At 36.7% G+C, this 24,703-nt stretch overlaps 1 protein-coding gene across 1 annotated transcript; it reads left to right on the top strand.

The window, feature by feature from the left end:
* The first annotated feature begins 30 nt into the window (after window positions 1-30).
* dnajc5ab (DnaJ (Hsp40) homolog, subfamily C, member 5ab) lies at window positions 31-24,312 on the top strand. The gene is made up of 5 exons (XM_084099003.1): window positions 31-170; window positions 16,697-16,857; window positions 17,330-17,543; window positions 18,002-18,173; window positions 20,835-24,312. Exons 2-5 carry the CDS (start codon window positions 16,748-16,750, stop codon window positions 20,936-20,938), a joined length of 600 nt encoding a protein of 199 aa, XP_083955129.1. The 5' UTR covers window positions 31-170; window positions 16,697-16,747; the 3' UTR covers window positions 20,939-24,312.
* Window positions 24,313-24,703: the final 391 nt, after the last annotated feature.

The raw sequence follows: 24,703 nt of genomic DNA, 5'->3' as shown, positions 1-24,703 counted from the left end.
GCACGACTCCCATTGAGCGGAGACGCTGCTTCATACGATCATAAGACCAGGACGCCGTATCTGAGCACCGCAGGTTGATTCACTCCTATTTGAAGGCCGTTTATAGATATAAGATATACTATACGAAGAACTGACGATCTACACTTCTACCTACGTTTCTCTCCTAGACGGTAAGAAATGTGAACGCAGCCAGAGGAGAATCTGTGCGTCTCAATCCTGCTGCTAACGTTACACATACATGCTGCCCTTGCTCGTGGATTAACTTAGTACTGCTGTCTGCTGTAGTAGGGTTTTGAGCGAGAAAGATTAATGCAGTCCGGTGAACCAGCATTAAAGGGATAGTTCACCCTTAGTGAAAATTGTGTCATCGTTTTCTCACCCTCATGTCGCATGACTTTCTTTCTTCCTGGAAGACCAAATTAAATGGGAAGGACTGACATCTTCAATCACTGTTCACTTTCATTGCGTTTTATTTTCCAAACAATTAAAGTGAATGGTGACTGCGGCTGTCGTTCTGCATCTTATTTTTTTTTATGACGTCTTACGGATTTGAACAAATAAATGATTTGATATAATAAGGTTAAATGTGGGTGAACTATCTCTTTAACAAGCAAACCAATATGGATGCTGAGCGCAGTACAGGGGGATTAAAGGCTCTAAATCTCCAACCGGTCAGTAAACACGCGTTTGGCCTCCATCAGTATTGAAACTCTTCCCATCAGGCTGTCAACGTATTTGAGGTTATTTGTTAGATTTGTGCTCCTGCTGAATCTCAATGGTCTTGCTAAACCTCATTGGGTAAGACACTGCCAGTTGTTATATTGGCTTCCCTGTATCTTGACAGAAAGAGAATTAATACGTCCTTTGCTCTTTTTTGCTATCTGGTCTCTGAGTTGTAATTATCATGTATCTACACATAGGCGCTGATTTGTTTCTGTCAGTGGGTCCTCATCATGTTTATTGATGAAACAGCTTGTTCTTGTTGTTATAGTCCAGATATGACTTGCCATAAACCAAGTTTTCCTTCTTATTTCATCTTATGATATAGATACTCATTTTTGTGCTCTTTCTTGAAGTACTCAGTCTTCCACCTTCTTCTGTTGTCATTAGCACATATTTAAATCTCAGGTTTGAATTTGGGTTGTCCATCTGTTTTGCTCTAAAATGCTGCATAACTCATAAGTGGTCCATCTCATTGAGAGGACCTGCTGAAAGCACCTTCCTTGTGCTCCATTAGCTAATTAACTGGATGGTTTTAGAAGTTGTTTTCTCGCCATCGCTGTGCCAGGATTCTTGAAGGGTTTTGTTTAGTCAGTATTGCGGTTAAAGCAGGCTAACTAACTGCGTATAGTCTATGACGGGGGTGTTAGGAGGTCCTCCTCTGTGGCGTGAGATGGTCTTCTGAAATGAGGACGAAAAGTCCCCTATCTGCCATGTCTTTTTTTTAAATCCAGCCAGTGTAAACTCATGTTCAGTGGTCTCATCAGGTTATGCTTTTTTAATATTACTTCAAAAATAACCACAATGGTACAGTTTAAAAAAAATCAGGTATACTAACTTTCAAAAGTTTGGGGTCAGATGATTTTTAATGTTGAAATAAGTGTCTTATGTTCACCAAAGCTGCATTTATTTGATCAAAAATACAGTAGAGACAGTACTATAACTGTTTTCTATATTTTAAAGGTTGTATCAGCGATTTCAGGTGACTTCGATAGACGGTGATTGGTTGGAACACTATTTATTTTGGTTTTGAGTGGTTGGTGAAGAGCCTAGAGCCTAGGCTGCCTACAGAGACAAGTTTTTTTGAGGGCCTGCTTATGGGGCGGGCAGCTAGCGGATCGTTAGGAAAGATTAGATGAATATGATCATTTATGTTTGGGCCTTTTTTGGGCCTGAAATCGCTGATACAACCTTTAAAATCCAGTATTCAGTGACAATTGATCCTTCAGAAATCATTCTAATATGGTGATTTGCTGCTTAAGAAACTCTTATTATTATCATCAATGTTGAAAACAGTTGTGCTGTTTAATATTTTTGTAGAAACCATTATATATATTTTCAATATTATTTGAAAGTTCAAAAGAGCAGCATTTATTTGAAATAGAAGATATTTGGTATCATTATAAACGTCTTTACTGTCTCTTTTGATCAGTTTAATGTGTGAATATTCTCACCCTGAAGTCTTGAACTATAGTTGGTGGACCGTGTCAACTCAGAGGTCCCGGCTATTTATTTATTTTTTATCATTTCTTTTCATTTCATTGTGAAACGTAAAAAGAAATACCCAGGGTCCCATTTACCCAGGCAGAGCCCTTAAATGTTTAAAAGTTTGACGTATTATCAGTCACTTCACCAAATATTATGCCCCTGTGGATACTAGGCTACTCGATCTTTGACTATGCTTCACATGTTACAACAATTGGAGATTGTAATGCAATCCAAGCCGGTGAAGCAAATCTTGTTTGTGTCTGTGTGTGAATACAATGTTTGGGGAGAGAACAAACACACTTTCCTAAGGCATGAAACTTGTTTCAAACATGTTGCAAAACTGCAAATTTGAACTCTAGCTTGAGAAGCTGTCAAAATCAACAAAATCCCTTCTTCCAAATATCTCTGAAACGGTTCATTGTGCCACAATCTTGTCAGTGTATATTTCTGGCACTCAAATGTTTTTTTGCAATTGTTTTAATATAGGGTAACAAGCTACATTTCTAGTTTCAGCATAATTTAATCTTTAGACATGCCGCTTTAAATACATTAAGTATCAGCTCTGCAAATTGGGTAATATTCAACTATTTGAACATGGAGCCGCTTTGAGATCCCAATATCTGAATATGAACCATATAGATCCTTAAAAATTAACATACCAAAAGAAAAGTACTAAGAGCCAGAATGTAATGTCATATGGAGATATCTCTAATACTTCTTGAGTTACTGGCACGCAAACTTGGGGAAAAAGAGTATTTATGGCACTCAGACAGGAATGTTCTATGCTATTGTTTTCATAGAGGGAAACAAAAATTAATTTCAGCATTATTTGTTCTTAAAACATTCCTCTTTAAAGGGTCACAACACCCTAAACCAAAATTTCTGAGATTTTAACAGAGGTATGTGTGTTGAACACCATTGAAGACAAAGTTAGCATCTGTTGGATTTAATAGTAGCGGGAAAATGGTTAAATTTTAGTTTTTATACGCTATTTTCGTCTTCCTGGTTTAAAATCTTCATCGTGTCCACGTCACTGGCTGTGACGTGGCAGAGCACTATAGTACTCTGATGACTCATCGGTGTCTCATAATTATTAATGAGACTGAGTTTTTTATCCAATGAGAAGACACTTTCTATTAATTATTCATGACACCACGTGGATCTTTCCAATGACAGACATGTCAAACTATGATATCGCCTATCGCGTAGTAGATGAGAGAGGCAATGATGGGACGCGCGTTTGTTTTCGTGGTGCAAAAGTTCCAGTGCATCTTTCCTCGCGATGCTGCCCGGGATGGACTCTGACTGCGGGCGGCTGGTTGGCCATCAACCACGGACACATCTAAACTATGTGTGTGTGTAGCAACCATTCAACGGGAGAATGGTGGACTTAGGCCTTGTACACCAATGCAGGTTTCGTCTTGCGAGTGATGCGGTCCCGAGGACTTTTCTATCGCTTCAGAGGTGTGTGTGTCTAAAATGTAACCCTGACCGTTTTACTTGCCTTCTGTTAAATCACTCGTTATTAAAATTTAGATATTTCGATAATACCTCAATTGTATGGAACGTATGCTTAATTTGTGCAAATTTCTCTGTCACTGTACATCTTTATTATGTGGGTTTAGGGGGCGCGTAGATCTAGGATAGGCTACTGAACGGGGTTTTTTTAAGCGATTTTTTTATTTATTTTCAAATATATGCATTTATAGTGTGTATATAAACAAATATATATTTTATAATGACATAATTATACATATACATGTGCATTTATATGTTTTAAATACAATTATAAGGTGTCAGTGTATTTCATTAGACTATAACTTTGCCAGCTATAAAAAAATCTAGCATTTCCTCACGTTTTACCACTGATTTTTAGTGACAGTCGATGGCAGTTTCCCCCCTCTCCCATGCCATGCCATACCACACCCTCTCCCCTCCCTTCTTCTCACAGCCACCACGCCCAATTAAGTTGCATTTTTCAAAAAGATTGTGAGCTAGACTTGAGCTGAAAGAGGGGGGTGTCGTGACCCTTTAAAAGAAAAAAGCATCAGCTGTATACAAAGTGGCCCACATTTGGTTTTTGACAATGAAAATGTGTTCAATTTAATTCTTGGAGCCGTATTAAGATCCCAATATCTCTGGTAAAAAAATGGAATTAAACCATATAGTGTCTTCATGAATGAAGATGGCAAAATACTAATTTAAGAACCAGATTCTAAAAGGATGTTAAGATGTCTTTAATACTTCCTGAGATGCAAACTAGAGGAAAAAAACTTGAAAAATGCTTTTTCCCATTTTTGAACTTTCACCGTTGGCATTTAAAGGTGCAATGTGTAACTATTTAGCAGAATCTGTTGACAGAAATGCAATATCAAATACATAACTATGTTTTCAGTGGTGTATAAAGACCTTACTTAATGAACCGTTATGTTTTTATTATTTAGAATGAGCACTTTCTATCTACATACACCGCTGGTCCCCTTACATTGAAATGTGCCGAAATGGTTCTACAGTAGCCCTTAACAGACAAACATGTTTCGTTACTATGTTGTTGTTCTAAGTACTAAATCAACAGATCTAACTATCAGCATATCAATATTTGTGTACAAATAAAATAGTAATGCTGCCATCTTTCTAAAGTCATTTTTATTCCCTTGTTGGATCCAAATCTCTGGTGAAAATTGTCATTTTCATCCCCCTCTACAAAATAGTGGATTACTCAATAAATATCCATCCATGACATTTAATATTTTGTCTTTCTTCACTTTTTATGTTTGTATTTCCTCAGGAAAAAAAGATCAAACAAAATCAATCATTTGAGGCAGGAAGTTTACAAAATTTGGTTGATTTGACATGGAATGACCCTGTATAGCTTTTAATATGACCAGTTGATCCATAGTGACATGTATTTTACTTTTACCCTCCTTACATGGTTCATATGATGGTTCAGAATTTTTGCATTTTTGTGACTGTTCGGACCGCTCATATTGCAACAAAACCTAAAACTGAAAGCAAGAATCAAAAGTTAACGATTGATGAAAACCCTACTTGTTCTCACAATACATTTTATTATGAGATAGGTGCTAGTTAAATATTAAGGAAAACAATGTTTTTAGATATTAGACTCTTTGCTGCCTTTATCAATTCAGCTCTTTACTTTTTTAAGAGTTTAAGAGCTTCTCTATGGGTTACCCTGATTGAGGAGATCTTTGATGGGGAAACCACCACACATGCTCATACAATTTCCCACTCAGCCTTATGTATATAAATATATATTTATATATATATAAATGGGGCAGTGCAGTGTCTCACACTATATATAACACATTGATCGTCATGTGTGTTTGCCAGAATGAGGCTTGTTTGTTAGACCCTCTTTCTGAATCTGATAATCAAAATGACACACAGTGTTGTCATGCTGGATTAATACTACCTAAACATATATATAACTGCTCTTTAAATAATCATAAAGTTCACAAATAAATGTAACAATTTGTTGGCCTGGAAATGTTGCTTACTGTATGTGTATGGTCAAGAGAGATTGTTTTAATCCTGGCAAATGGGTTGTTTTTTACCTGACAATCGTTGGTAGTTTCAGATATGTCTCACTTGATTTAAATGTGCATTGAATAATGCTTGTCTCTCTAAATGATTCAGTTTCGATAAAGATTACACTTGAGTGATATTACAGTCTTACAGATGATGATTACAGGTGTGATGATCACAGTGAGATTAAAGCTCTTATCACATCTCTCTGATGAGAGTTCATTAGGATTCATAAGGATGCTTGACATTTTACTTTTTTAATTACACATTTCTTTCATTTGTTAAAGGTGTAGTTCACATTATTAAAATAAACACCGTTACAAACATAGAATTGAGGAAAAGAGAGAAATGTTCAAAGAAAATGAGAATGCTACGGAATGAGACAACGCAGAGAAATGAGCAAGAGCTGGCCGACAGATGCTCATCACCATCCCTTGTCTTGTGTATGTGTATGCATGTGTGTATTCCTGACCTGAAAATTCACACCTCACATGGCACACATATTTAATTTAGGTCACCATAAGCAATCACAGGGGGGAACCTACTCGATCAGCTTCACTTAAAACAGGGATTCCCAACATTTTTTTGTCTATCGAAGTCAAACTCATTTGTCTTGAAATATTTGCTTGAAGTACCCCCTGAGATTTTAAATGAACGTTTTAATAATTTAACAACACATTCGTTTTATTTGTGGTTCTCTGATGTCAGTCTCAGCCTCAGACCGTTGGCTGAATGCATATGGCACAGAAAATGGGAAACACTTCAGGAGTTTTGGAGTCGTCATCTGATTGGTTGAATTCTACAGGATTTCTGGGAGATGTGTGTGTTGCGTTTTTTAACGGTGCACCTGTCCTGGAAACAAAGCCGCCATGATGCCAAACCCACTCATCATATAAGAAAGCCGTTGTGTTTACAATGAGCGCTTATTTGCCACCCCAGAATTATCCCAGTATAAAATAAAAATGTAAGCAATGTTTCCTGTACCACATTTCAGCAGCAAACGCTTCAATGTGATGACATATAAAAAGACAGCGAAAAATAATGTCAAGAAAACATATCTTTCTATAATTTGTCCTTGCGGATTCAAAATTACTGTATTCTATACAAAATTCTGTATTGTTTGGCAAGCAGATTCTCTGACTGCCCGTCTATATGGTGGTAAATGAAGGGAATGCTAAATATAATTTTAGTGTCCCATTCGTTGACCACCATATAAACATTCACTGCGCTTTCTAGATGGTCATCTTGCTTACATTTCTGTCAAATACAGGCTATTTTTGCTGTGTATAAAACATACAGTACGCTTCAAATGATTATTCATATATGTAAATAATATGCACTACTTTGAAGGGGTCCTATTATGCTTTTCCACTTTTTCAACTTTAGCGTTTCCAAATCCCCTTTGTTTGGCCTTTCTTAAAGGGGACCTATTATGCCCATTTTCACAAGATGTAAAATAAGTCTCTGATGTCGCCAGAGTGTGTATGTGAAGTTTTAGCTCAAAATACCCAACAGAATTTTATTTACAGCACGTTTAAATCATCATTTTTTGGGTCTGTGAAAAACGCGCTGTTTTAGTGCTTCTCCTTTAATGCTAATGAGCTGCTGGTTCACGGCACAGGGGGCGGAGCCTAAGCAGCCGCGATCAGAGCCAGAACAGGGAAGATGATAATAATAAAACACACAGTCACAGTAATGGTGTTCATTTCGACCATAAAAATGCCTACAGAGTCAGAGAATATATGCTGTATGGAGTTGGAACAGGTATAGTTTAGTTTAATTACGATTATAACCTATTTGGCATTGCTTGTATACACTATTAATGCAAGCCTGCTGTAGGACTCCGTCTGACGATCTGAATTGTCTGAATGATGTACTGATGAGTTTAATAAAGTTTACTGTATGTCACACAAAAGATGAAGCATCAGTTTTTCTTCAGAATATCACTGTTAGAGCTGAGTAAACAGTATAAGAAGTGCATAAGTAACTTACATACATTTCTGTAGAGTTGAGGGAGCATTTTCTTTGAAAACAAAATGAATCCACCTCGTCTTCAGTGGCTGGCAGATTTCAAGAGTACATAGAGAGAGCTATGTGAATGAATACATCCAGCTACAACACCTTCAACGCTTGGGAGATGCTTTGACGCTTCTCGTGAGTGCATTGCTGCAGCAATGGCTGATGTGTAAACTCGCAGTGAACTCGATCAGGGCGGGTCTAAGTTATAACAGCAGTGTCAGTCAACACTCGTGGGTGGGGCCTGTGGCTTTAGTGATGTCACTAAAAAGCCTGGAACACACCAAGCCGACGGTCGGCCGTCGGGCAGTTTCCGTGCGTCGGCCGACTAAATCTTCTCAGTGTGTTCCGCACCGTCGGCTGAAATTGGTCCTCGTCGGCTTTGTAACGGCCGATTCGACATGTTGAATCGGCGTCGGGCCGTCGGTGAAAGAGGGAACTCTGATTGGCTGTTCAGCTTAGTGAATGAGTCAGTGCACGAGAATAATAGCAAAACAGCGAGCAAAGTCAAAACGGTACAGATAGAAGGCTGTTCTAATGTTACGTCATCTTACCTGAGTGTTCCTTGGCGAATATTTCAATATTAACACGAGAGGAGTGGAATAAAGAGTGTTTAGCAGGATTGATATTCAAAACGGTAGGCTAAGCACGCACTGCTTTGTTTACGGTTTGTGTATCTGCAGCCGCAGCGTCGGTTTCCCTTTTTGAATAACGAATATAGACGAATATATCTGCAGAAATAGACAGTTGTCTCATTTACACGCAGGCGCAGAACGCGCATTCTAGCTGACAGTCGGCTGTAGTTCTCTCGGTGTGTTCAAGTGCAGCTTTTTACCCCGACGCGAGGCGACAACACAGTCGGCTTTCATCAGCGCTAGTTCGTCGGCGTCGGCTTGGTGTGTTCCAGGCTTAAAGCCACATTCTGAAAACAGGTCGTTTGGAGAGACTGCTTATGATTTATGGGGATTTAAAAAAAAGGAGTGAGTGGATTTTTATCACTGTAGGGTGGTTGTGTACACACACTGCCAACACACATTTATGTATGTATATATATATATATATATATATATATATGTTATATAATTTATGCATTGGCACTGCCCTCACAATTCGATTTGATTACGATTCACCAGGTAACGATTCGATACAATTCGATTCTACGATGCATTGCGATGCATCAAAATTCTACTGCACACAAGGCAAATTTTTCATCAGTCATGAGGCAATACAAGCAGTCAGATATTGAACAACATATTTTATTGGCTGCTATGTGTGTATTATCACTCTCCTGTATCTTTGACATAAATGTCATTAAATAAAATAAAATTGAATGGTACAGGGTATTGGATATGGCATTTTCAAACCTGAAAAAGAAAACATAAATCATTGCTTTCAGTGCTTTGAATGAGAAATGTTTCTCTTCTCTTTGCTTGAGAACCATTTGAAATTAAATTTCAACTTTATTGTCCAACTCAAGGCCAGAAAATAAACAGTGTAGGGGTGTAACGGTTCACAAAATTCACGGTTCGGTTCAATACGATACACTTGTATCACGGTTCGGTACGTTTTTGATACAGCAAAAAGAAAGAAATGCCAGAGAAATTTCCTTGATTATTTATTTTTTAATTATTTTTTTATTAAAACTAACATCATAAAGTATCACATTTTTTTCTTTGAGCAATTATGGAGCTATAATTGACTCTTCTTAGGAGCATATAAAACAAAACAGCTCCTTGGAAAAAATTAAATGTAGGCTAATATGTTGTGCTTATAAACAAATGTTTATTTTAGTTCAGATTAACATTTGAGGGCAGCAATGTTATTCATAATGTCGAAATAAATCCGACATGTTACTTGAAAGCATTATAGCCTGCTATTCCTGCCAAACTTCCAAAGTTGCAGTTAGTGTTACTACAGTAAATCCATGGTGAATATTGCAGATCTGTGGACAGGACACCGGATAGTTCATTCATGTCACAATGTTTCTTCCTGGTTTCCACGTCAGCGCTGTTTGATCCGTTAATAACGGAGAAATGTGAATGTTTCTCACTAGATCTCGCAGCGATGTTATTACTTACTTGGCGAGTTCAAATGCTTTCTTTACTGGATCTCTTAGCGCTGTGTAGTATAAGATCGGCTCGCGCTGCTTTGGTCCAAACTGATAAACAGTCCGTCACGAGTAGCTCAGTTTCGTTCCGCTTACATTACATTTGCCATTTGATGTTGTTGTGGTCGCGCCAGCGTCTACATTATGAGCGCGCTCGCGACGCGCTTACATTTGAAATAACCGTTCGGTTTGAAAATGCGTGCCTTGTACCGAACGGTTTAATACGAATACGCGTACCGTTACACCCCTAAAACAGTGACATAATCGATTATGGCACTTTGCCGCATCGATGCTGAATCGTGCATGCCCCGCATTGCGATGCATCGCCGAATCGATTATTGTTGACACCACTACCAAACACCATACAAAAGTGAATTTTGCATAATAGGTCCCCTTTAAGGCAGACAAACAGAGTTGTTAATTTATTTTTAATACTATTCCTGAACATTTTAACCCCAACATTTAGAGCTCACAGTTATGGAGGGACGGGACATTTCCCAAACACACACTACGCGGTGTCCAACACGACACACTGGGCCAGCTAACCAATCACAGGACATTTCGTATTTCGGAAGGAGGGGCTTCATTGAAACAGGACCTAGACGGCGTGTTCGAGCCAGACTGGGGAGAGAGGTGCTGTAATAATGTAATGTGAAAAATAATGTGTTTTTTGAAGGTGTATGTGAAGGCAGAAACTAGGAAATGAAACGCATGAGAACAGGAACCACATATCATTAATAAGAGTCCTAAGGCACAAAAGTAGTTGTGAGTAAATGCAACGCTGTAGATTTTTGTAAGAACTAAAGTAACTTGACTGGCAACCGTTGATAACAGAATTAGTCTGTGGATCTTAAAAACCACACCATTGTTTCTGTGGCGACTGCAGACATTTCTCGGGGTTAGTGATGTGTCTAACTTACGACTGATGTTACCCAGCTCTCTACCTTCCCAGGCTCTGATACTAAAATCACATCATGTGACAGTTTCCTTTCACCGATATTATAGGTAGTTCAACTGGATAGCTTGTTTTCCAGTCAGTAGGATATGATTTTTTTTTTTCTCATTTTGCTATAATTGGCCACATAAATGATGATTTAATGAAGGAACAAATAGTTTTACTGTATTTTATAGTCCTCGTGTATTTGGAAGTAGTAAAGTAGACTGACATTATGGATGCAGAACAATGACAGAAGATAACAATGACACGAGTTGTGTGACGCAAAGTGGCTGAAATGATGAACACTACTTGCGTGATCCTGGGCTATAATGGATTATTCATTTCCATGAGAGTTATCGTGGTATTCTTGTAAGAAGTTGTGGCTCTTGATTTCTTCATATCTATATTAGAAAAATGGTAGGCAGTTTCCATCATCAACACAAGACCCCGTGACTTTTCATAAAAACCTTGCTCCTGTAGTGCTCTCAGCTGTTTGTTCATCCACTCTTCATCTGTTTGGTGTCTGGTCTTCTTCTCTGAGAGCTTTTGTTCCCCGTCCTCATCAAATGTTTGCTCCTTATGTTGTTTTGATAAATGCTTCAGATCCATTTAATTATGCCTAACAATAATCAATACATGTTGTTTTACACAGTGATATCTTTGATATATATAATTCTGATATCACAGTAAATATTTTGAATTAGATTTTGTTTTGTATATTTTCTGTTTTAACTTTTAGATTAATTTTAGTTTACACTTTAGCAATTTTGTTCTACACTGTACAAAATTATGATCAATAAGTTATGACAACATGTTTTTACATTGCTTTAACTCATCACAATTTTATACTTTTTTATAAGTTAAGCAAGATTCAACTGTTTTTTTTTTAAGTCAGTAATGTAATTTAAGTTGAAATGACTTAAACATCCAAGTTGTTTGTACTTTTCTATCTCTATATAGTTTTTTTTAATCAAGTTTTAGTTTGTTTAGTGCTTCAGTTTAAACTAAATAAAATACCTTAAAAATTGTTTTTTATATTTTGTTTTATTTTAATTAATGTTCATTTTATTTCAATTAATGAAAATGTTTTTTGTGGTTGTAGTTTTGGTTAATGAGAATAACCCTGGTCTTAGTTACGTCAACATTCTGCGTGTGTGTGTGTGTGTCACAGCCTCTGTGTATTTGTTCATTATGTACAGACTCTCATCAAACATGTCCTGCTCTTCCATCCCTCTACAAACAGACCTTTTAAAACCAGCACACATAAAACAAGCTGCATCACTTCACCTGCTCAGACGCACATAGTGGCGTGGGAGGGATGTTAGAACACAAACAGAGGGACCAGACAGAGAATTGATGGACAAACATTTATGGGAGAGACAAGGACTCAGTGATACTCATTAAGCTGTGGAGAAGAGATTTTGGCAGCCTTCTCTATACTAGTAGGCTAGTACAAAGGCTGAGGTGGCCACTAAAGATTTAGCTGGACCATATGGTGGTGCAGAGACACGGAGGGGGAAGGGAGTGTGTGTGAGAGGAAGAGAGATGGATGTAGTGTTTTGGTGAGGCTGCATTGCAGAGCCCTGCTCCTGATGAAAACCCTATTAGTACTCACATTTAATGAGCCGCTGAAGCAGGAAGTCTGCTAGCAGCCCACACACACATGCTTATTACTGACACAATATTAGATACTATAATGTGTAATTTTTAAAAAAACATTTTCTCAGCAAATGTTGGTGGTGCATGGTGCTAAGCTGGTGTTGTGGGAGGTTGATCTGTGCTTGCTAATGCTTGTTTTTAACACACTGCGTTATGGTTTCTACGGTGTGCTGGGGGGTGTCACTGCTTATTGGTGAAAGTCAAAAGAGGCTTCTAAAGTCCAAACAAGCATAAAGTATGCAGAATAGATGTTACTAGTATTGCATTCATACTACAAACACTATCCTTCAAAACTGGGGGATCAGTAAGATTTTTTTTTGTTTTTTTAAAGAACTATAATTCAGAAAGGATTCATTAAATTGATCAGAGGTTACAGTATATAGGCTACATTTATTATGTTAAAAAACATGTCTGTTTTAAATAAATGCTGCCCTTTTGATCTGTCTTTTCATTGAGGAATCCTGAAAAAAGTAGGCTATCACAAAACAATGAAGCAGCATAACTGTTTTCAATATTTATAATAATCAGAAATGTTTCTTGAGCAAATCATCATATTAGGATGATTTCTGAAGGATCATGTAACACTAAAGATTGGAGTAATGATGCTGAAAATTCAGCTTTCACATTACAGGAATGATCTTTTTTTTTATTTTTTTTAATATATTGAATTACAAAAAAACAGCTATTTGTAATAATATTTCACAATATTACAGTTTTTACTGTGTTTTTGATCAAATAAATGCAACATTTCTGAAGACTTCTTTCAATAGCATTAAAAATGACTCCAGACTTTTGAATGGTACTTACATGCATACTTATACAGAACAGTTGACAAGTTAATTAAATGCTTTACATACTCTGACAGCACACAATTTTGAACAAATTAATGATATTCTGGTCCTCCTTGGATCAACACACTGTATATATTTATAAATTTATATTTATTTTTTTTATTTATTTTTTTGCCAGTTTTATTGTCTAGGCAAATCTAATGCCAAGCAAAATTCGTAATTTGTAATTGCAAGGTTTTGAGGGAACAACCATGTATAAAGACAAGTTATGCACTGAAGTTTAATTTTAAGGGGGTGGTATTATGCCCCTTTTTACAAGATTTCCCCAGAGTGTGTATGTGATGTTTTAGCTCAAAATACCCCACCGATCATTTTTTATAGCATGTTAAAATTGTCCCTTTTTGAGGGTGAGCAAAAAAACACATTGTTTTGTTTGTGTCCCTTTAAATACAAATGAGCTGCTGCTCCCGGCACAGAGGGCGGAGCTTCAAGAGCTCTTGTCCTTAGCAGCTTGCAGACAGACACGCACTAAAATGTCAGAAACTGTTCTGCCTTTTACGTTCAAACCGGAGTCGGACAATGATGGAGAGACTCAAGAAGAAGTGGCAACATGTAGAATGCAATATGACATTTCTGAATGGTTAGTTGATGAATTTATGTTGCTGATGAGGAGTTAACTATCTTCAAGTCCTTGTTTAGCATATTCTGTTATGATAATCAATAAATCGCTCATGTGGGAACTGATGTAAGATGCCTAAAGTGCATTTGTGTTACGTACTGTATTGCATTAAATGTAAAAACACGGATGCACCAAATAAGCACCACTAACATCCGAACATATGCTGTATTTGTTTTGACACAAATGAAATGGTCAAAGGCTACTGAGATAACATCTTGTAGGCTAGCTGTGAAGCCCAATGAAATCTCACCCAAACACACTCTCTTAGAGTATCACACCTAGAGGAATTATGGGAAGAAGCACACAGGGTTTGAGAAGGGACAGAAATAACCCTTCACTTATTCAGACGCTCCGCTAATACTAATCTGCTAATACTCTCTGACAAGCTGCACGATTAACCTGGAATGGAAACGAAACTGTCTCGCTAAGAAAGCTTGTTGAATGAAAAAAAAAAATTGTACTCAAAGAGTCTTCTTTGATCTTAAATCTTAAATCTTTTTTTTTGCTAACAATTGATTCATTTATTGACCTCTTGTGACAGTGAGATGTCTCTTGTTTTCCTTGCAGCCATTTTGTGTGGAAGTGTCTTAACCTGAATTACTCTGGGTTAATGGGTTAATGGACTTTCCTGCATACAGGAGGACGTAACTTCTGATTCTCCCTGTGTGGAAGACATTGCCTCCCTATCTCCTTCCATGTGTTTACGTACACCTACCTGACACAAGTCATATAGCAAATTCTCTGGCCAGACTTTTGTCCGTCTGCATAAAGTGAGCTTAATGAACTGTTAATGAGGGGTAAAATATGCTTGATTGTCCTGATAATAATGGCACACAGCAAAAAAATTAAAAAAAATAAACCTAATTTTCTTTATCAAGAATAAAAGTCGACAAATCAGATTGAAGCCTGCAATTTTAAAAAGCTCTTGGCATTTATTATTTTCTTTTTTTTGCAAGATATATCAAAATAAAATCATTAGTGTGATTATCAAAACTCAAAGGCTGTGATTTAAATACATTTTTTACATGGCTTGCTTGAATTCTAATGTAGAATGCGGTCTGTTATTTCTTGATAACAGACCGCTGCTAAGTATAACACACTGTTGCCATGAAAAACAGAGCGTTGCTATGGACGCAGGATTCTAACCGTAGAGACGGAATGGACTATTTTCTTTAGCGGAAGCAGTACAATCGTTTTTAAATCAATAAACTCCTTTTTAAATCAATATTTTGTGTCAAATTATTGATTTATTTGGTAGGTAGCCATGTAATAAGCGGGATAATGTAGAGCGAGGCGGTTGTTATAGCGAATACAACCCCTTCAGGCTGATTCAAGACCTGATCAGCCAGTCGGGGTTGTATTCACTATAACAACCGCCTCGCTCTACATTATCCCTTACATATACACTGTGGGTTTCCAAGTGAAGCACGGCACTGTTTATTTACAAACGTGCCTTTCATGATATTGTGTTTTTTTGAGCTGTTCTGTTCTTTTACAGGACTGCCACTCTGAGACTCTGAAACCAAAGATAATGAATTACAAGTGTGTAAATTAACATAGTGCCATGCTTCACTTGGAAACCTGCAGCGCATACATTTATTTGACGGCAAATTAGAATCATTTATATTGCAAATAGTTGTTTTTTTTCTTTTATACTATAAAATTACTTTTTCCCATTACTAAATACATTTTTTTTATCTTACAGTACAGTAGTGCTTTAAAAATATTTATTATTTTTATATTTTTATTTAATAATAATGACAATAAAAATCATAATTATTATTCTATACTATAGTCATATCGAATGACACTGGTGATGGGGAAAGTATATACTTTTGAGTAAAACATGTCAGTAATAGGACATGCAACTAAATTTGTTAGCAATAAAGTCAGCATGAAATTAAGATTCACCCTATCACTTTTATAAATGCATATTAAAGATCGTATTGTGTACAATTCATCCATGAATATGTTTTTTTTTTCTTGACCTTGTAACGTTTAATCGAAATGTCACAACGGGACCTTCCGGTGAAAAAGTCAGACTTCTCTGGTGACGTACACAGGACTTCTCCAATAATTTAATCACTAAAACTCCACCCTGCAAGCTCATGTTTATCTGCCTCCACTTTTGAGTGCAACGCCCAATAAAGAACAGATGCATAGAATAAAAAATTTTGTGTGTGTGTGTGTTCACTATGCTGACGCATACTCGTTCACCAGTGCTCAAGGGCTATTTGTGCACTGGAAGAGCACCCGGCACCTTTGGCGTACTATTTTAACATACTATGATTAGTTTGTATGCGAATACAAGGGTTAGCCATGGCAAAGAAATCCGCACTTAAAGGGAACTAGCATCTCTCCCTTCCTCTCAAACACCGCCCTGTGTGCTGCAGTCACATGACTTTTTGTAGTGCAGTGAGTGTACACAATGTTAATGCAGTGACTTAGTGCTCTCAGAACAGACATTTGGGTCAATGATGAACCTATGACTCTGATTGACATAATAATGGTGGTTCTCAGTATTTTGCTGAGCTAAAGAGTAGTAGGGTGAAAAAATAGTGGATATGATAAATTAATTTGAACACTGAAAAGTTGTATTGCTGCATTCCTGGGATGGCGGCATGTACATGCTTGCATTGTTTTGTATGTACTTGTTATGCTGCTGTTTGTGACAAGGAAGAAACCAGAAAGCAGTGGAAATAACAGACATATAGGCAAATATAACACGCACGTCTCTCTTCTTTTTCTTTCAGACAGAGGAGGTGGTTGTGTGAGGGGAGAGTGTGTGAGTGTGTGTGATAGTAATGGCGGAGCAGCAGAGACAGCGTTCACTCTCCACGTCGGGAGAATCCCTATACCTGGTCCTCGGAGTTGATAAGAACACCGCACAAGAAGACATAAAGAAATCCTACAGGTGAGACACTCTGGAGGGGCATAGAAAGATTTGTTACAACATTACCAATAAAAATAGTGGAGAAATTGCTCTGAATCTATTTTATTTTATCTTATTTTTCTTTACTCAAGAGGGATTGGTTTGGTAAACACAAATTTCCTTGTGTTATGCACATTTGAGTTTTCAATTAAATCCACTAGAGGGTGACAGAACATTTTCCTCACTTCCTCTGTGTGTTAACATTCTACACACTGCGCAGTATGTACATTTTCTTTGCGCATGAATACCCAGATGACTGACTACATTTACCAACATTTATTGTCAAATAATAGTATACCACTATTAGTATAGTAATAGAGAGATAGTATACCATTCTGTGCATAGCCATAGTTTCACATTAACACATCTAAAAGCAGATTGGCAGTGATGCCAGGAAAGATCATAGTTGCATTAATAAAAGTTTCATTCTCATTTCTTCTCTTTTGGTTTGCAGGAAACTAGCTCTGAAATTCCACCCAGACAAGAACCCCGACAATCCAGAAGCGGTTGAGAAATTCAAAGAAATCAACAACGCTCATGCCATTTTATCAGACCCCACCAAACGCAACATCTATGACAAATACGGATCTCTGGGCCTTTACGTGGCAGAACAGTTTGGAGAGGAGAATGTTAACACATACTTCGTATTGTCCAGCTGGTGGGCCAAGGTTAGTCATACACACAAGCACACATACAAGATATATACTAAGTAACATACACTACCTTTCAAAGGTTTGGGTCAGTAAGTTGTTTGTTTTTTTATCAAATTGTAATGACAGTAAATACATTTATAAGGTTACACAAGATTTCTATTTGAATGCTGATAATAAGAAATGTTTTTTTGAGCATCAAATCAGCATATTAGAATGATTTCTGAAGGATCATGTGACACTGAAGACTGGAGTAATGATGATTATAATTCAGCTTTTGACATCGCAGGAATAAATTACATTTTAAAATATAAATTGTAGTAATATTTCACAATATTACTGTTTGACTGTATTTTTGAGCATATAAATGCAGTCTTGGTGAGCATAAGAGACCTAAATGTTTGAACCATGGTGTAAATACTAAATGTATGTGCATCCTGTTATTTCTGTTGAATTCGTTTTCCCCCTCTTGACAGGCATTGTTTATATTCTGCGGTGTGGCCACGGGCTGCTACTTCTGCTGCTGTCTGTGCTGCTGCTGTAACTGCTGCTGTGGGAAGTGTAAACCTCATCCTCCGCAGTCAGATGAGCCGGATTTCTATGTGTCTCCTGAAGACTTGGAAGCTCAGATGCAGTCTGATGAGAGAGGTGAGACACGCTGACTCGCTCATTCATTCACAATAGTCAAATTAACATGGTTTCAAGATCAAAATAGAAGTTTTGTGGCTATTAGTCCATGCATGCATTTTTGAGATCATGTATAAGCTGGTGTATTTCTAAAAGTCTAATAAAAATTCTCTAGAATGAGACTGTCTCCTCCCACCAATACCACCTGACACTGACAACCAATAGCAAGTAGCATATTGTGGTTTGGTGACTTATTAGACTTATTAAACAGGGCAAATTAGCTTGAGCGCAATTCCAAAAAAGCAGTGATGGAAGTGAAAGTTCTGCGCTTGATCTGCTGACGATGCACAAATTAAAGAACACATTATGGATCATTTCCATAATGACCAACGCAGTGTACCAAGTACGGCAGTTTTTTTGCCGGTAAATAATGGCTCAAAAAACAGTAAATTGATTAGCACAAACCCAGTAAATCACCTTGCACGATTCATTTAAATTCTCTCCTCCCATAGATTTTGCGTCTGAAAGTGAAACAAATGCATGTGCAATAACTGTGCCAATGCCTTTTCAGTGCCAATTTTTCACTGCCTGTCTTTTAGTAAATCCTGACAGTAGTTTTTTAATGCCAAAATAGGGTTTGCGCTGGCGCAAACTGTTAGTAAATCTTGCCCTTACTTTTTTAAATGACTGTTTGTTATTTCAATGTTTAGTCATACAAATTAAAAAAAATAACAAGGAATGCAGTTCTGCAGGATATTCAATAAATTATATTTTATTAAAATGACAGTATATGTAAAATAATAATAAAGATTTCAATATTCATAATGTTTAATTTGTTTAACTTGTTAATTATTAAAACATTACATATAGCAAGTTAATTTATCAACACTAATAATTTAATAACACTGTTGAATCTAATCTTTAGCAATATTATTATAATGTTGTCATACCTAAATTCATAGCATTTGAAACTGGTTGATTTTAGTTTTTTGTTAGTTTTTTTTTTTTTTTTGACCAAATTGTAAATAATTTTAATATCAGCCATTTAGCATTAATAATTCAGTTTATTGGTATCAGACAGAATTTTAATATTGGTTCTTCTCAGGTTTAGCGGTCTTAAATTAAATGCTATTAAGTTTTTTTTTAACCGCCTTCAGTATGCCCCCTAACCTACGTTTCAAAAGGAAATAAATCTGGAAATAAAACTACGTTCATCAAACAATTTCATGGGGTTTTAAATAAATGTACGGTGGCCGAGAGAGCTCAACGCGCTGCAACTGAAGAAAACACATGCAAATAGAAAAAAAACACAAATTAAGAAAACATCGTCATCAGTTTCACAACACGCGTGAGCTCCAAATACTCACAACACAACCAAATACAGAAACACGCTGCAGATAGAACAGAACACAACGAAAACGTTTTCGGGTGACCCCAATAAGTGACAAACCGGCTGGGACGTGCTTACAGCTCAAAGCCTACTTTATTTTATTTTATTATTTTTTATTTTTTGCAAAGCATACAGAGATGACATGTTTATGACATACAACTTTGTATACAATATACAAAATGTATGAACAGTATGTTCAATGCCATCAGAATACTAATGAGAAAAGAACAATGAGCTGAAAACTAAATTAAATAAATAAATAAATAAAGATAGAGGGAAAGATGTTAATCTATGCATCAGTTACATTGTACAAATGCTGTCATGTTATGTGTAAAAAAGTTTCATAAGAAATGTTAGATAATGCAGGGTCCAAAGATGAGATGGAAAGTTTTAAATTTGAGACACTCACACACAGATATATAAAACTTTTTTTTATTTGCTACAGTTATGTTAATAGCAATAATAAGATAGTTCTGGTAATAACAGCCATTCAGCTGATGGACACCGTTGTCATGGGAACATCCCAGGTGAAAATAATGAGGAAATTACATTGTCTTTCATTGCTCCCTTCATCAAGTCCGTTCCAAACGGCTACATAATGGAACACAAGTGCCCTGCTCACTCCAAAGTGCCCACTTCAAGGGCTCTGCCGTCTGCCCTTCAAAGGGAGTAGGGCATAGGGATGCTCACAAGCAATAAGCACGTCCCAGCCGGGTTCGTCACTTATTGGGGTCACCCGAAAACGTTTCCGTTGTGTTCTGTTCTATTTGCAGCGTGTTTCTGTATTTGGTTGTGTTGTGAGTATTTGGAGCACACATGTGTTGTGAAACTGATGACAATGTTTTCTTAATTTGCGGGTGTTTTTCTATTTGCATGCGTTTTCTTCAGTTGCGGCGCGTTGAGCTCTCTCGGCCACCGTGTAAATGTCCCTGGCACTATTGAACACAATTCATTGCATGTTGTTGTAAAGGAATAACGTTTGGTTTCATTCTCTTTCGGCACAATGTCATAATTTAATCTGCTTTTTATCTGAAATGAAACTTTTCTTTTCTGCTGGCATAACCAAGGCCGCGCAGGTAGGTCAATAGTATCATTGGTTTCAATCAAATCCTAATGGATAAAATCAATTCCCGCCCAACATTATTGCCTGTTTCACTTAGAATTGCAGTTAAATGCCTTCAAAGGTCCGTTCAGCTTCCTGGCACTTAAAATCATGCCTGAAATGTTTATCAGCAGGGTTCAGTTTGGGCTGTTAGCTGGTCGTATTGTAAAGTAGGTGTCTGTTTCCACAGATGGCAGCAGCCCCATCGTGATGCAGCCGTCCTCCGCCACAGAGACCACTCAGCTGAAAGCAGACTCTTACCACACCAGCTACCGGACAGACGCCAGCTATTAAAACCTCCCTCGCTCTCTCACACTTGGGACCACCATCCCCGGAAGAGGTCTCATGGGGGATGAGTGATCCAGAGGAAGAGGATGAGGGGGGGTTAGTTAGTTACAGATCTTCTGTTGAGAAACCTGAAATGCTCCACTGTACAGGGCAAGAAGCGAGTTGTTATTTTTATCTGCCTTTTACTTCTATCATCCCCAAACCTACTTATATTCAACACACACACACACACACACACATGGACTTTCTTACAGTGTCCATACAGTCTTCCTGCTTTGATCCATGCTTCATCTTTCACACTGCATTTGTCTACATGATCAGTGAAGATAATTTTGATCAATCTTATTTGAGAATTAATTCGTAACAACAGGACATACACAAATATTTGTGTATGTTTTAATGCATTCAGCTTTGATAATGGCCAGTGAAGCTGGTGTTACACTAACTTACTGCAAACAGCTTGATTACAGTTGAAGTTGTCAAATCATTCAAACACTACCATTCAAAAGCCTGGGTTCAGGAAGATTTTTTTTTAAGGAATTAATACTTTAATTCAGCAATGATGAATTAAATTGATCAAAAGTGACATTTATAGTGTTACAAAGATTTCTATTACAAATAACTTTTATTTTAAATTCAGTTCTTTTGGAAAAAAGTTAAAATATTAAGCAGCACAACTGTTTTCTGAAGGATCATGTGACGTTGAAGACTGGAGTAATGATGATGAAAATTCAGCTTTTGATATCACTGGAATAATAATTAAATATTTTAAAACAGAAAACGGTTGTTTTTCATTGTAATAATATTTCACTTTTTTTCTACGTTTTTAATTAAAGAAATGCTGCCTTGGTGAGCAGAAAAGACATCTTTTAAAAACATTTAAAAAATCTTACCGATCCCAAACTTTTCAAAAGTTATTGCCCTTTCCGTGCATATGATTAGCACAAACCTCACAATCGCATCATAAACGCTGTCCTGGGTTGTTTTCATATTTCCACATTCTGAACAGTGTTTATGTCTTTGACAAAATGTTATATGGACTAGTAACAAAGAGACCTGTGCCATTTTTAAGCAAAAGTCACAATATATAACTTCTAATCCTTCCGATTAAAATTTCGAGCGTTTCGTTACATCAACAGGAAAGGGTTTTCAGTAGTACACATACATTTATATTTTTTTAAACAGGAAAGCAGTGTAGTGTAGTCACTGAGGACACGATTGAGGAAACATTGCTGTGTCATGCTGTGAATGTTTATGCGAGACGGTTATGTGTTAATGGCATCCGGTGGACATGTACTGTCAAATATAATCATGCAGTGCTTAGCTATTGCTTAATATCAGCCACATGTCTTACTGTGGTGTGTGTGTGTGTGTGTGTGTGTGGTCACTGGAACAGGAGATTGAGATCGTCCGATACATACTGAGACTGTGCTAGGTTATTTATTCTTGTACATGTGTTTTGTATTTCCATCTGTATTCTTAAAGGGATAGTTCACCCAAAAATGAAAATTCTGTCATCATTTACTCACCCTCAAACCTGTATGAGTTTCTTTTTTCTGTTGAACACAAAATAAGATATTTTAAAGAATGTGGGTAACCAAACAGTTTCTGATCCCCATTGACTTCCGTAGTATGAAAAATATGAATGGTAGTCAATTTAAGGCTTTAAGTTAAAGGGTTGCGCTAGCATTCGTTTTGCATTCCTCAGGTTTGTGGTTTCAGAGGACAGACAGATTCAATTCAAGCACAGGAGGATTGTGGGTAAAGGCATTCATCTGCATAAATCATGTTAACTTATGTTTCCCATATAATTTAGAAACATTGAGTTCACTGACTAATTGATTCTTTAGTTTCACACTGACCCAAAGTTGTTTTATTAATGAAACATTTTAGTAAGATACATCTGTGAAATTTTATTTTAACAACTGTGGTTCTGTTTGTTTTGGCTGTAATTGTACCCATAATTTGGTCTTGATCCCTAGTGCCTGGTTTAATGTAATCAGGTCTACATAACATTGTGCTCTAGTTAATACACATTAACAGTATTATTACTGTTATTATGCCAAAAACTCTGTGATCTGTATCCTTCAGGCTATAATAGTTCATGCTCGCTGGTTTTGATCATATCATTCATACACGATTCAGGGTTCCCACACTCAGAGAAAACCTGGGAAGTTTCAATTTGTGACTTTGAAGCTAGCAAATAAGTAAACTTCATGAGCTACACTCCTAAAAAGGAATTTACAAAGCCTTATCTAGTAATCATGGGTGAATGGAAAGGTCATGGAAAAATCATTGGTTGAAAGTTTTGGGAACCCTGACCCTTGCAATCTCTCTGAATGCATGCATTTTAATTTTGATAGGAGTGAACATGCTATGGAAGCTTGTTTCCGCCAAGAAAACAACACGACATCTCGCAACTGTGAGTGAAAAAGTCAGATTTGTGAGATAAAAAGTGGCAATTACTTTTTCTATTGAGTGGCGGAAACAAGCTTCAATAGCATACAGACTTTAAAGTAGGAAAACCTCGTTTCTGTTTTAGACACTATATGTGTGTGTGTGTGTGCTGTTTAAAACTGAGCTCTGAGTTTAATCACTGTACCACCATCTATGTACTGTGTTCAGTTGTCATTTCTTTAAGCTGTATAGCTGTCACTGTTGGGCATTTGTATTTTAAACATTCATTTACATGCACTTGAAAGACGATGTGCGGAAAACTTGTGTAATTTACCCCAAATGTGTATGTTTTATTTGTTTAGGTTCACATTGTGGATATTTCATAGGTGTCTAGATGTCTCTCATAGTTTGTTTTGTAATTAATTTATGTCTGAAGCATTAGGCACTGGCAGATTATATTAGTGATCATGTTTCTAAACATTTCTAAAACTGTTCACAATGTGTAACGCTTTTTATTTGCAAAATATTATTTCTCAACACAAGCTCCACTGTAACACAGATGATCTATCTTTGGTTTCAAATCCAGTCATTTTCCTGTCCAATTATTTGTTGTATTTGTTCATGATCATAAATGAAAAAGCATTGATCAGATATTGATCCTGTTGCTTCCAGTCTGAGAAGGAATGGAGCCTTGTGTCTGAGTGCTACACCTAAACACAATCATGTTATAAATGAAGGAAATAGTGGTGATGAGAAACAAGATTTTATTTATTATTTTCCTGTTTTTAATAAATGTTAATAAATAATAAAACGTAGTTCAATATGTGTAAGCGAAGATGACCATTGTACAGAATTGTTTTGCGCATTCTGGATCAAATCAGCTGAAATTGTTGTAGCATGAATATATTGTGTCAGAGAGATGTAACGGATAATTGGTCTGAATTACAACTGTAAAATAAATGTGAAAGGAAACTTCAAATGTATCTGTGGTGTTTGTGTGTATTTGTGCAAAGCCAATGATTTGCTAAATAATGTGCTTTTAATACTTACAGGGATGCAATAACTAAATCTTAATTCAATTAAAAGTTAGAATATCAAGCCAAAAACATATTTAAGTGAAAGTAAGAAAAGTTATGTATGTATTAAAGTAAAATGTTTTTTTTTAAAAGTCTAAACTTTGACAAAGGGTGTCCCATTGGCTTTCATTGTGTGGACGAAATCAGTTGAAACTCAAATGCACCCATACAAGCATAGATGTGTTTGTGTTAAATGATTCAGGTACACTTCATAAACATTCTTTCCTAATGCTGTTGCTATTCTGGTATTATTTACTTTGTTGGCTGGTTTTAAGACTGAGGACATGAATGATTGGAG

The sequence above is a fragment of the Abramis brama genome (genome assembly GCF_963993115.1).
Source record: "Abramis brama genome assembly, chromosome: 22".
In the NCBI taxonomy this organism is placed as follows: domain Eukaryota; kingdom Metazoa; phylum Chordata; class Actinopteri; order Cypriniformes; family Leuciscidae; genus Abramis; species Abramis brama.
Note: the sequence above shows the minus strand (reverse complement) of the source record. Positions and strands in the feature narration are given on the sequence as shown.